At 30.4% G+C, this 13620-nt stretch overlaps 1 protein-coding gene across 3 annotated transcripts in view; it reads right to left on the reverse strand.

Annotated features, from left to right (window-relative positions):
- Window positions 1-1065: 1065 nt before the first annotated feature.
- The window catches only part of LOC127716434 (uncharacterized), a 48539-nt gene continuing 35984 nt past the window's right edge, over window positions 1066-13620 (reverse strand). For all 3 annotated transcript variants that reach the window (XM_052222624.1, XM_052222622.1, XM_052222623.1), the window contains 4 exons: window positions 11653-11863; window positions 9970-10062; window positions 4768-4863; window positions 1066-1553 (listed from right to left, as the gene is read on the reverse strand). In XM_052222624.1, the coding sequence (XP_052078584.1) occupies window positions 1236-1553; window positions 4768-4863; window positions 9970-10062; window positions 11653-11863 (718 nt within the window). In that variant the 3' untranslated portion in view covers window positions 1066-1235. The remainder of the gene's footprint in view (window positions 1554-4767; window positions 4864-9969; window positions 10063-11652; window positions 11864-13620) is intronic.

The raw sequence follows: 13620 nt of genomic DNA on the forward strand, positions 1-13620 counted from the left end.
TTTCGTGTCTTATTTAAAACTCCAACTACTTATTAAAACAAAAACAGTTTTTGTACATTGGAATTGTGAATTGAATTCGACACAAACATGAAATGATGAGATAAATGTTACAACTATATAAAATGTTGCTTTTCTAAAGATATGATTATTATTTTTCCTTAATTCATTTCAAATATACTACCGGCTTGATAAGTTGAAAGTTTAGTTACAAACTAATGATAGTATAAACATAAATAACAAAGGGAACCCTATATTTAAATGTGAGGCTGTTTTTATGATTCGATTCATTTTATTAATGCCTTGAAAATCCAAAATTAGTATGACACATTATATATTTAGAAAACAGGAAAAGATTGAAGAGAGCAAACAAGAATTAAGGTGAACAAGTTTTTTCTGCTCAAATAATTTTGAATATCCAAATGGTTGGAAAAAAATACTTTTTTGAGACATGTATTCAAGGGTAAACTGTGTTCATTAATAAAATATGCTTACTATTTCAGTCATTATATTATATTCTTTACAAATCGTAACCTGCTTTTAAACTTGTACAGTTTACATTTTTTAAATTTTTTAATAGGACAAAGACAAACAATACATAATTTGAAAAACATTACAAATAATTTAATGTCATTTAAGTTAGAGTATTTCCTTATGTGAATAAGAATAACTAAACAGTATAAATGATTTACAGAAACATTATAATAGCACAAGAAATCTCAAAAAGTATGCTAATTTTCCTAACTTTTCTGGAAAATACAAACTTTTATAAAACATAAATTTCAGTTGTGGGTTCTGTATTTTAGCATTTATATATTTAACCTTTACATTCAGTGACTGGTCATATTAATTATCTCGTTTCATGAAATATATATCATAGTATACTCTGCAAATATCTATAGGACAGTTTGAGTAATAACTGTATGATTCTATTGTTTGCAGATGGACCATATTTATGAAAACACACGAAGTTCTTTTATTTTTCTTTGTTTTTTTAATAATTAATCCTACATCTTAATATCTACTGAACTACATTATAGATGTCGACAGAAAAATAAAGTTGACACATACATACAATCATTTATTCAAATGTAAACATTATTTAGTAAAATAACAAAAATACATGCCAAATTACAACACATACTATGATTGGAATATTTTATCTCTATATATAGTAAGATTTCAAACCTAGATTCGTTATTATAGATTACATTATCCATATTTTGTTTTGAAAACATTCAATTGACTTGAACAACACCTTTGGCCATCAAAGGACCTTTTTTGTCGTTGCAAAACAGGTATAATGCGGGCCACACAATATACTTTATTTTGGTTCCAGATTTTGTATATTCTTTGTAATGTTCTTTGTCCAATAATTTGCCTTCTAGTTTGACCGTCTCAAGATACATCGGAGGATCCTGTATGACAAGATTCCAACAAATAGCTATGCATTTATTGAAATATGAGGTTGCCAATAGAACATCAAACATATCAAGGTCAAGTTTAGGATAGCAATCATTCCTTTGCTGCAGAAAGACTGGATCATCTTTTAAAGTCTGAAATTGAAATTCCACTAAGTGTACATTTTCGTTTATATGCAATACTGCAATATAAAAGCCACACACATCAATATGAAACTTAGACATAATAAAGGGGATTGCCAACTGGGGTAACAAAAGTACTGGACAGCACAACAGACCAAACTTTACAGCAACACCTGACGCCTCCGAAAAGGCAATCGAAAACAAAGAAAAACATCAGAGAAATAAAAAAAAAAACATTCACAGTTAAGCTACTAATAGTGGGTTTCTAAGACGATGGTATAACTGATGTTTAAGTATTCATTTTACTAATTGCAAAACTATACATTTTCTTGATCTTTGATTGAATTAAATCAACAAATAAATCATACATTGGATTTCCATGTTCACCCGTGGATAGTTAATTAATAGTAGTTCTGTTTAACTTTTTTTAATTCTCTCATTTATTTTTATCTTTCGATATGTCGTTTTATCCTTAGACCATGGTCCTATATACATCCCTCGTCTTATGATTTTTCTATATCCGATTTCTTTATTCTTATTTGTTTTTATGAAATATAATGTTCCACCTTGCTTGATTGACTCACAGAAAACCATGATCATTTATTCTTTAAAAGGCACTCAGAATCTAAGTTATACAAAATCATTCATTGTAAAAACTGAAAATTTCATCTTTTCTTCTTGTGTAAAGACATCAAATATTAGATTCACAAACTTCAAAGAATCAATATACAAGTCGATAAGTTACTAGAACTTTCTAAGAATTGTCATGCCATTCTTGTATGACGGAAGCTTGCTTTTAAAATTGTAATAAGGTATATGCAAGCATCGTCGTCAATCAGATGTGAATTCATAATTATGTTAAGGATAATCTACTCCAAAATCTTCAATCACCATCTTTACAATTGTATATCAATATCGAAATTGATCTTTCCTCATTTACCACATATTCATTTTTTTCATGTTCAATTGAAACATCGACTACGTTTTCCAATTTTACATTTTGCATTAGCAGGGGGTATACTATTTATTAGTATGCGTGTGTTTTCAGTACTATAAATGTATAACTTATAGCTAGCCAAACCTCCTACTTGTATGACAGTTATTTATAGATCCGTTATATTGACATAATTGGGTAAGCAACCAAAACAGACATAATAGATTAATGTGACAATAATTGGGATCCAGCAACAGAAACTATTTAAACATGCATAACAGATATACAACACAACTAACTAAAACATTCAAACAAACATACAAATTAATCTCACAAACACGTCAGCAAAAAAGGGGTAGCAGATAGTAATAAAATCTTCATAGATGCCGGGATTAAAATTTTGTACGCCAGAGGCTAGTTTCGCCTACATAAGACGTAAATTTGACAATGACAAAAACAATTTGTTTGTCGTTGATAGTACATATATATATTGTCATTTAGATCAGACGTCATTAAAGAAAATATCTTATTTAAATGAGTCTGTGAAACGTCGAAGTTAAGACACGATCCCTGTAGACATGTTCAAGTCCAAACGGTAATGACCTTTCTAAAAAGGGGTTAACAAATAGACTTTAATCGAGAGGGTTCTTACGTCAATAAAGATGCTATTCCATCCTACATTACTATGTTGTAAATAGGCGAACAAAAGAACACTGGACTTGAATAAATGTAAGAAAATTGTGAAAAATAATTTTGTGATTTATAAATGATTTATGATACGACCATATCAAGGATTAGATTCAAGTTTTCGCAACATCTGAGTTAGTACCGGCCGAAAGGGCAGCCAAAAATGGGGTTTTGGAATGATGTGATTGCCGCTCGAACGTTCATTAGAATGTATCTGTGTATTTATCTACATCCAAGTCTTCTGCACTAAACAGAGAGCCAAATGGTAGACAATAAAAGCATTATCACATCTCAGCTTACGTTTTTTCTGAACATTTGAGAGTCCCAACTATGTATTGACTATCTAATTTACTCACAAAACTGTCGAATATCGTTTCATCTCGGCTTCTTGTAAGAATTTGACAAGTGATGTTTCTGAAAACTTAACCAGTTTCATCACTACAGTTCAAGATTTCTTTTAATAAAACATAATGATTTTGTTTTTCGGACATTAAAATATCATCCAGCAGGGATATAAGGAAAAACACAGACATTGACAGCACAAAAACTTAACTGTGACCACCAAAATTTCGTTCAACGATTCGCTGTTTCTGTGAATCACCCCATAGAATTATTTCCTTGTGGTTCTAGATTTTAAGAAACCAAATAATAGGATGATCATTAATTTTACCGATTCAGTTCCTTTTTCTATCGTAACATTTTGAATGGTAGTTTTTTCGCATTACTGGTGTGATGGTGTGTGCATTAAATAAAACGCCTACGCTGTCGGCTTACCCAGTCTTGCTCTATTTTGGAGTTCATGAAATACTTTCTGGTTTTTACCTTTTTTTCATTACAACATTGATTTATAATACAATATATCCGTAAATTGTTTTCCACTTACTTCACAATATAGCCCACCAACGATTCTGTAGCATTTATTTTCCCAATTATCATTTTTATATTCATACCCTTGAGATCCCTCAAAAAACATGTTCCCAACAGAAGGTGTTATTCGTTAAAGAAAGATTATTTTACAGCTCTTAACTAAATGTATAAGATAGTCAAAAGGACGATTGTCCTTATGAATGTTCGATACTTTCTTAATTCCTACTTCACTTCATTTTTCAAAATATTATATTACAAAGTACATAGATTACTCGAAATCAAACTTGTATTGATGAGTAAGACATTTAATGAAAACATTTCTTTCAAGTAATCAGTGGGATTTCAGTTGTCTCATATATGGTCTAATGTCTTAAATTTTCGATAAATGATCATTGTTTGTACTATTCATAATCACTCATGGACCATATAACACGGATCAATCTTTATATCATTGAATTATTACAAATAGTATAATCTAATTAGACATGTATAGTCAATTTTCAGTTGTTGACTCCAGGGGAGACCTATGCCATGAATACCTAATGAAATAGATAATTATAAGATAACATTAAAATGCCCGTATGATACAGCTTTAATATGAAAATGTCTCCCTTTACTCTTGCGACATAAACAATAAGCACATCTTTTATTTTAATGATTTTTTATGATAATGGTTACTACTGGTAGTTGCAATTGTTAAAATTATACAGTAATTAATTTTGTGTGAACAATAAATACCTCCTGAAGTTGCTTTATAACACCCATAGCGGTAAGTTTTCTGCCTTCAATTATTTTCTTTCTTTCGGACGGATAATTAAGCCACCAGCCTTTGATCTGAACAATGATAAAGTATAAACTGGGATATTTGAATATTGCAATCTTAAGTTTGACTTATAAATAATAAAAATAAACATTCATTTTAGCGGTAATTTGTATAAAGAAATATTGAATGTTATTTTTGTACATATTTTAAACCAGATGGTTTTCTTTTGTGTCATATGGTGTTGTCTGGGGTTTTTTTTTTTTTTTTGGTATTATGATTTTTAGCATTTTCTCTCTTTTTAAATTAGAGGGTAAAACATATTGTTTACTACTACGATTTTCTAATAAAACCCCAAACCATGAATAGGAAGCAGGACATTCGCTGGTACTTCATCGCATAAAATATGAAGACAATAGTGCAAAAGACAATCATAGATTACTTGTCTTTTTTAAGACAAAATGGTATGAAGTTTGTCGTATAATACAGAAACAAATTAAAAGTCGTCATTTTAATTCAGTTAACCTTTTCTGTGTGGCGTTATTTGAAGTTTTGGGTCGTAAGCAAAACATGGCGGGTGATTATGTCGAATATGAACATTGTGGAATTCCTGATTTCTCCACTAGTTTTGTTTAAAGGTGTTTGTCTTGCTCTGCATTTATTTTTACTGTTGTGTCTTATCTTATTGTACAGGTTCTGTATTGTTACTACTCGTAGTATTCTATATACCATATCATGCATGTGACTGTCGTAAGCCAGGAGCATGTAGTCTAGAGGTTGTCGTCTGTTGCTACTTGTTATTGTTTTTATGTTTGATGATATTATATCAAACCAGGCTGTTGTTTTTATACTTGTTTAATTGTTTCACATTTTTTTTATTTTAGGCTTTTTTCGCTTCCTACACGTTATTGATTTTTGTACTTAAGCCTTTTGCGCTTCCTACACGTTATTGATTTTTTTTTCATTATTGAAGGTCGGATGTTGACTCGTAGCTGTTCGCAATGATGTGCCTTTAGTGTATTTGGGAAAAGTTGGATCATTGAAAATTATTTCAAACATACACATACTTGTCGTTATAATAACTATGTTGGAAATTTGTGGTCAGTGTCACAAAATTTTTTTTTGAACAATTCAAATTCCGAAATCTACTATAGTGGATAGCATATACATTCTATGAAAACAAATTGTTATCCGATAATTTTATATAAATTCGTTGTTTCTTCCAGTTTTTCCAACTTAAATTAATAATTAATACTATTTGAAAACATAGAAAATAGAAGTAAGAATTAAGATCACTTGGAATGATAATTCAGATATAGGTAACAGTAGAATAAAGAAGCAGTAACAAAGCCCATACTAGTTACAATTGAATCAAAAACAGTCCGTTGGCAAAAGCAAGTACACAACTGCATTATGTTGCACCAAATCTAGTTAACTGATTGCCCTTGAAAATGAATTTGAATTTTAAGGACTAAAAGTACAATAGTTATGTTGATCATTCTTTCAAATATGGAAAATTGGTAAGTAATCCATAAAGAGACTGGTTACAGTTTTGTATTTAGAAAAATTCAGTTAAAAGTACATGTAATCTGCTTGTAGAAGATTTTCCCCCCCAATTAAGTTATAGATAATTCAAATTTTAAGGTTTTGCTTGTCGTATAACACACCTCGGGGGGTTAGTCTTTCGTTTGATCAATCCTGACACCCCTCGGTGTGTTATAAGACAAGCAAGAAAAACCTTAAAATATGCATTATCTGATTTGCATCATATTTTACCGACCAAACTAAAGTGGGATATTTTTTTCTGATGCGTTCAGGTTTTATTACGCCCTACGGCTCATTTATAATGTGAAATAAAACTCACTAATAAATCTTGATATACACTTGAAATCATGGCATTATCAAGTTATAATAAAAAATATTACGGTAACTGCATGAAGCAAGACACAAATAATGCATTGTTACGGTGTATGAAAAATACAAGTCAGTTTGTAAGTAATTTATTGTATCATCTTAGTTTATGAAAGGGGGATGCTATGTTTTATCCTTTTTTTTTGTGACATTTTTATCGCGGAAAAGTAGATTTTTAACGAAGTATTTAGAATAATTGTTTTCTCTGTTTTGTCTGGCAACACAATTCTTTTTTAATCTGAGAATCTGGATTAAATATTATACTGCCCCTCCCCACCCCATTATCAAAGTTCGTGGCTGTTATTCTATGGAAAATAAGAATATTTGGTCATTTGATCATTTGATAGAGTATAGGTATATATAGATGTAAAAAGTTAAGAACTGTCACGAAGAGAGCACGAAATCGTTATACATGTACATGTAACTAGAAGAAGAATATCCATAGGTCATAGTATGGTTTTCAACACATGAATCAAAAAGATTTGAAAAATCCTACGCACGAATGTGTTAAATCTGGCTTGTTTTAAAAGTGCTATGAAAAGTTTTGCATTATTAAATTCATCTCATATAATATCCCTTTGTTGTAGCGATAAATTAACAACACTTCACATTATTTATTTCGAAAGTTAAAATGTGCGTCAACGACGATGTTTGATATTTCAGTCTAACAAAAACGGGGAAAGGATTGTTTCTGCCTTAAACCTATCAAAGATGGAAAATTAAAAAGTAAAACCCCAATTAGCAACAACACACGATAACTATCAAACGAATTAAATGTTACAGTAAATTTTAATCCGGGAATTAATGACCTTACACAGGTCATTATTTTATGCCTTGAATTAAATTTCATTGAAACTTGGTATCGTCCAGGTTGATTCTTCAAAAGAAAGACCTATCGTTCTGAAAGAAAACAACTCCATATAGGTGTATAATCTATGTGAAAATATATTTCTCTTGTCTAATAAATTAGATTTAGTATAATTTATTTCTTATTAACATATATGTTACACTGTCTTTATTTCAATCAGAATGTTCGAGCCTGCGACTTTTGTTCATACAATCCTGGATTTTTACCAAACTTTGGCAAAAGCTTGTCTATGATTAGAAGATAGTATCCAGAGCAAAACTTTTTCCATATTTTACTGATACAGGGACTTAGTTTTTTTTACAGTTAACATTTAAATACAGTCTAAGGTTAAAGTTTTTCGATCATCAATAACATTGTCAAACCAAACATGTATGGAAATTTATGAAATTTGGACAAAAGCTTTTTTATGACCAAAAGACAGTATCCAAAGCTAAATTTTGAAGAAAAAAAAATTTCATTTGTCTGTATTTTCCTGATAAAGGACTTATGTTTTTGCAGTTAACAAGTAGATGCAGTCTGGGATTATCATTTTACTGATAAAGGACTTATGTTTTTTGCAGTTAACAAATAGATGCAGTCTGGGGTTAAGGTTTGTTACACATCAATTTACCAAACCTTCATAGAATTTTATGAAACTTTGGCAGAACCTTTTCTATGATAAAAAGATAATGTCTGAAACTAAATTTCGAAAATATATATTATTTTTTACACAAAAATGAACTTGTTTTTTTGCAGTTATCACTTACAGACAGTCTTGGATGAAATGCTTTTGACATAATAAATGTTTAAACCTTCATGGATTTTTATGAAACTTGGACAAGAGCTTATGTTCAAGATCAAGAAATAGCATCTAGAGAAAAAGTTTGATTTTGTTTTAAATTCTTTATATAACTGATAAATTGATTCACTTTTTACAGTCGACATTACACTCTTACACTGACAGCAGCAATCGCAGGTGAGAAAAAAAAAAATAAAATAACAAAATACCGAACTCCAAGGAAAATTCAAAACGGAAAGTCCTTTATTAAATGGCAAAATCAAAAGCTCAAACACATCAAACGAATGAAAAACAACTGTCATATTCCTGATTTGGCACAGGCATTTCCTTATGTAGAAAATGTTGGATTAAATCAGGTTTGATAGCTAGCTAAGCCTCTCACTTGTATGAAAGTTGCCAATAAATACTGAAGAAACTTTATGGTTAGTGACAGAATTCCTAAAATCAAATAATTTCTTTATATGCACTGTTTATAGAAAAAAGTAAGATACCAAAAATACCGAACTCCAAGGGAAATTCAAAACGGAAAGTCCTTTATAAAATGGCAAAACCAAAAGCCCAAACACATTAGACGAATGGAAAACAACTGTCATATATCTGACTTGGTACAGGTATTTCCTTATGTAGAAAATGGTGGATTAAACCTGGTTATATAGCTAGCTAAACCTCTCACTTGTATGACAGTCGCATAAAATTCCATTATATTGACAACAGTGTGTGAACAAAACAAACATACATAATAGGTAAAAATGTCAAAAATAGGGGTACAGCAGTCAACATTTTGTTATAATCTTAATCACTATAAAAACAAACAAATATGCCAACAAAGAAAAACCAAAATGACATATAAACAAAGCACATAGCCAAAAATGAAAGACAAGAATACAAAAAATGACTATAGCACAATAACACAATGGCGGCATGTATAAGTACCGAGTCACGCCAAAAGGATATTACCAAAAATGGACTAAACAGAAAAGGTTAATAATTTGAAAAGACAATTAAAAAAACACCATAACACGTAATTAAGATGATAAACAACGTTTACCTAGAAATACCTAGAATCTATACTTTAGGACCATCATGTATTTTTTATGAAGTTGATACGGAATATTTATCAACAAGGTTTTGGTATCTTCCGATGAACTGTTTTAGAAAAAAAGGACGAGTCGTTCTTTGAGACACATTATTCCGCGGGACCCTTTACAAATGTTTTGTGATAACTATTTCCTATATTTTCATGTGAAAATGCCTGTACCAAGTCAGTTGTTTTTTTACTTGTTCCGTTGATTCTTTACGTCTGATTTTGTCAGTTTTTATGGACTTTCCCCTTTTAGAATTTACCTTTGAGTTCGTTATTTTTGTTACACATTTTTTCACATGGATTTTTAATTCATCAAATAACCTACTTTTGTAAAACAAAAGTGCCTTGTCGATTGGTCTTTGGTGTATAGTTGTCTCATTGACAAGGTTACCAGTATCCTTTTTGTTTTAATAAAGTGTGATCTCGAGCACCAATGAGGAGACAGACATGGTAGAAATTGTAGAAATGCACAATACTTAGTATTGGTAATGCAATACATAAAAAAAGGTCTGCGGGTAATTGACTACTATATAAATTACCTGGTCTAAAGAGGGACTATTTAATAGAAAATAATGTTCTGTTATTCCTTGCAGCTGTACGTCTGCTTTAAGCTTACATGTCTGGTAAATCACCTGCAAAGAATAAAGATAAACTATGAAATAGTGAGATACAACAAAATGCAAACAGAACAAAAAACATCTTTATTGTACTTTCTTTGCAGATATAACAAATTGCTCAATCTACAGCAGTTAGCCGAGTTATCGTACTTACAAAAAGATATGAAATATACCAAAGGGACATTCAATTCAACGAATAACATAGAAATTCACCAACGAATTCACATAAGTAGACGTAGCTAGTTTTACAAATCAATAATACAAAATAAAGTAACATGATAACGATAATTGTACAGTTTTGACCGCTTTTGTTTCTAAGCACTTGGTATGATCATTGATCTCAATTTGTTAAAGAACCGTTATTATGTTATCCTATTGAAAGTCTCATATTGACTGCGAACCTCTGAAATTTGAACTGAATACGTCTGTGTCTTTTTTCGACATCTTATTTCATTTTCGGTATTCTAACTTTTTTCAAAAATATGTTAACTCTAAGTGTATCAATTAAGGCCAATAACAACTCAATCCAGTCGTGATTATAGTTGAAATACAACATAATTTGCAAATCTCCTAATATATGAATGAAGAAAAATCAAACTGTTTTCTTTGAAGCGTCTGTCTGGATGGCAATAATGCCAGATCATCTTACTTGTGCAATTTGAATTTGTCCAGTCTTTCTAGTGAAACTTACCTATTTCCTAAATTAAATTAAACTTGTGCAAATAACGCAATGATCTTCAAAAAACAACGGCCCATAAAAAATGATTTGTAATTTGCAATTTAACAGTTGTGTTAAAGAAAGCTTATTTGAACTTGAAGATGATTGTATAAGATAAGATATTGTATTAGTATAAAATCCAAATAATCGGATTGCTACCAAATTACAAACACAGATTACAATAAACAATACAAATATGTAACATTTACAAAAAATATTAAAAAGTTAGACGACATACCTCACCTTTAAATTAGCATAATATATTTAGAAGAAATGCTGCTTAACTCTATTTTATTAATTCATATATTAGATTATAGTTGAGAAAAAAGGTATACACCTAACATTAAAAGTTCATACACAATTGCTAACATTGTTTCTGTAATTATACATCTCACTTATATTAACAATAATTATCAAAATGTATATGATGCACAAGTTGTCAATGTAAGCTTACGAGAATGTAGGTGTTTGGGTCATAAAATCAAATTTAAAAGAGGAACCAATTTTATTGAAACTGATAACATATATTTTTTGTTTATCAATCAATGATATCAAATGAGTAAGGTTAACAAATAATAACCCCGAAAATACCTATTTCTAGCTTCCTGGTAATAGTAGAGGTAGATGACGCAGACTTTGATAATGAATTTAGAGACATTTTATTTGAAGAAAAAAATGAAATATTGAGATGAAACATTAGTTTTATGCAAATATAGTTAATAAATTATTTGTAAATTTAGATGACTTTTTAGAGTAGACGCCTTTACGAAACGTTGGTGACATAACGATATATATATCATTTTAAAATTTATAGTTGTTATACATTGTACATTGCTCCGTATATGTAACTCCTTTGTCAAAACACTACACCCTATCTTCACTCATACCTTAATTACACAATATAAATGATGAGCACATTTTTCCTTATTTTCTTCTGTGTTTGGTAGACTTTGTTCTAACATTTCCATCGCATCAGTCCAATCATTATCATAAATACTGCATAGTTGTTCAGCCAGTTTTGTAGGTCGTTTAGGGTCGTTTAAGTCGGTTATATTTGGATTATCATCAGATAACATTGCTCCTGCAAGACTGCTTAATCTTAAAATGTTAAAAAAAACAATATAAAAATGAAAAGTATACCCCATTTAAAGGAAAATTGCTGAAATTTGATGAAATTATTTACCTTTTCATGGATTTTAACGTTTTACGTCTTACGATTTATATCATATACTCAGTACGGTCATATGTAATGGTCCATGCATTGCACTAAACGTATATGCTGTCTTGGATTTCTTATCTGAAAAAGGACATGCCACTTACTCTCTCCGAACACGAATCGTGTGATCCAATTGGAGATTTAACCCAAGGCCTACCACAATTGTGGCATACACGCGTCCATGATGCCCTCATTGAAGATATGAACAAAAAAAATATATTATAACTATATAAATGATATATAAAAGAAAATATATATGAATATATGCAAAAAATCATCTTTTAACGACTAGTAATTTTGTATGATAGATAAGAAGTTTAAGTGTTAACTTTTACACCAAGTATCATCTCGAAATTATACTCGAAGGATATTCTTACGTAAATTATACAGACGACATCATGATTTTGTTAACTGTTATGGAATATCTGCTAACAGATGACTACGGATATGTTCCTGTTGTCGTAATTACCATTCTGTTCTCGATTGTGACATTACGGAAGCAAACTTTTACTGTATTTTTACTTGCATGGGCAACACGACGGGTGCCATATTTCAAGCAGTAATTACATACATTGTTAGTCTTGTATGTTTTTTTAATTTTAGTTCATTTATATTTTTTGGAGTTTAGTGTGACGACCATTTGCAGTGAACTAGTACACAATTTTATTTAGGGGCCAGCTGAGGACCACCTCCGGTTGCGGGATTTTCTCGCTGCGTTGAAGACCCATTGGTTGCCTTCGGCTGTTGTCTGCTCTTTGTCCCCATTTCCATTCTCAATTTTATCTACTCTTTTAGAGCACATGAGTTCATCCCGGTTTTTGGTGAATTTTGCGTTGATCCTTCTTTCCAATCTTAAGTTTTCAGTGAAATTTGTTGTTGTTATTTTATTATATTATTTGTTATATATTTGTCGTTTCGTCGTTATTCTTTTTGCCATGGTTTTTCTGTTTTTATTTGACTGATGGTTTTTTATTGACACCTTGTAGTCTTTTCACTTTTTTATCGAACTGAAACTGACTAATGTAAATGTTTACTCAAACTACAATGTATATAGCGAGCTGTAGCTCAAGCTTTAAGTAAGGGGTTGGATCTTTGTTCAATCTTAAAATAGTTTAGATATTTTACCTTTTATGTTTAACGGATCAAAAGTACCAAATATCAAATAAACGTTTACTTATTTTCAATATAAAAAATGAAACGTTTCTAAATTAAACTCATTTTGAAATTAAAGGTTTTGAATATTTCAGCAAAATATCAGAATTGGAAAAAGTGCAGATAGCGGATCGAACTTGCGATCTCCCACACACTCGACCAAGAACTCACAAAGAAATATAGCAATTCAAATGTTTTATTATTTGTACATGGTATAATCCTGAACAGTTTTGAAACCTACCTGGGAGTGGATATGAAACAGAATTAGTAACGTACTTTGAATCATTGTTGGAGATAATCATGGTACATGAACAATGTTTCAAAGTGCGCATGATTTTGTAGAATAATATAAATAAAAAGAAAACCGACAACCAAAATGAATTATTGGTTACTAAAAATAATACACCAGTGATACAAGTGGTAGATTTAGCTAGCTTTAAAACCAAGTTTAACTCACCATTTTCTTTGGAAAATGCATGTACTAAAT

The sequence above is a fragment of the Mytilus californianus genome, unplaced genomic scaffold (assembly GCF_021869535.1).
Source record: "Mytilus californianus isolate M0D057914Y unplaced genomic scaffold, xbMytCali1.0.p SCAF_9, whole genome shotgun sequence".
In the NCBI taxonomy this organism is placed as follows: domain Eukaryota; kingdom Metazoa; phylum Mollusca; class Bivalvia; order Mytilida; family Mytilidae; genus Mytilus; species Mytilus californianus.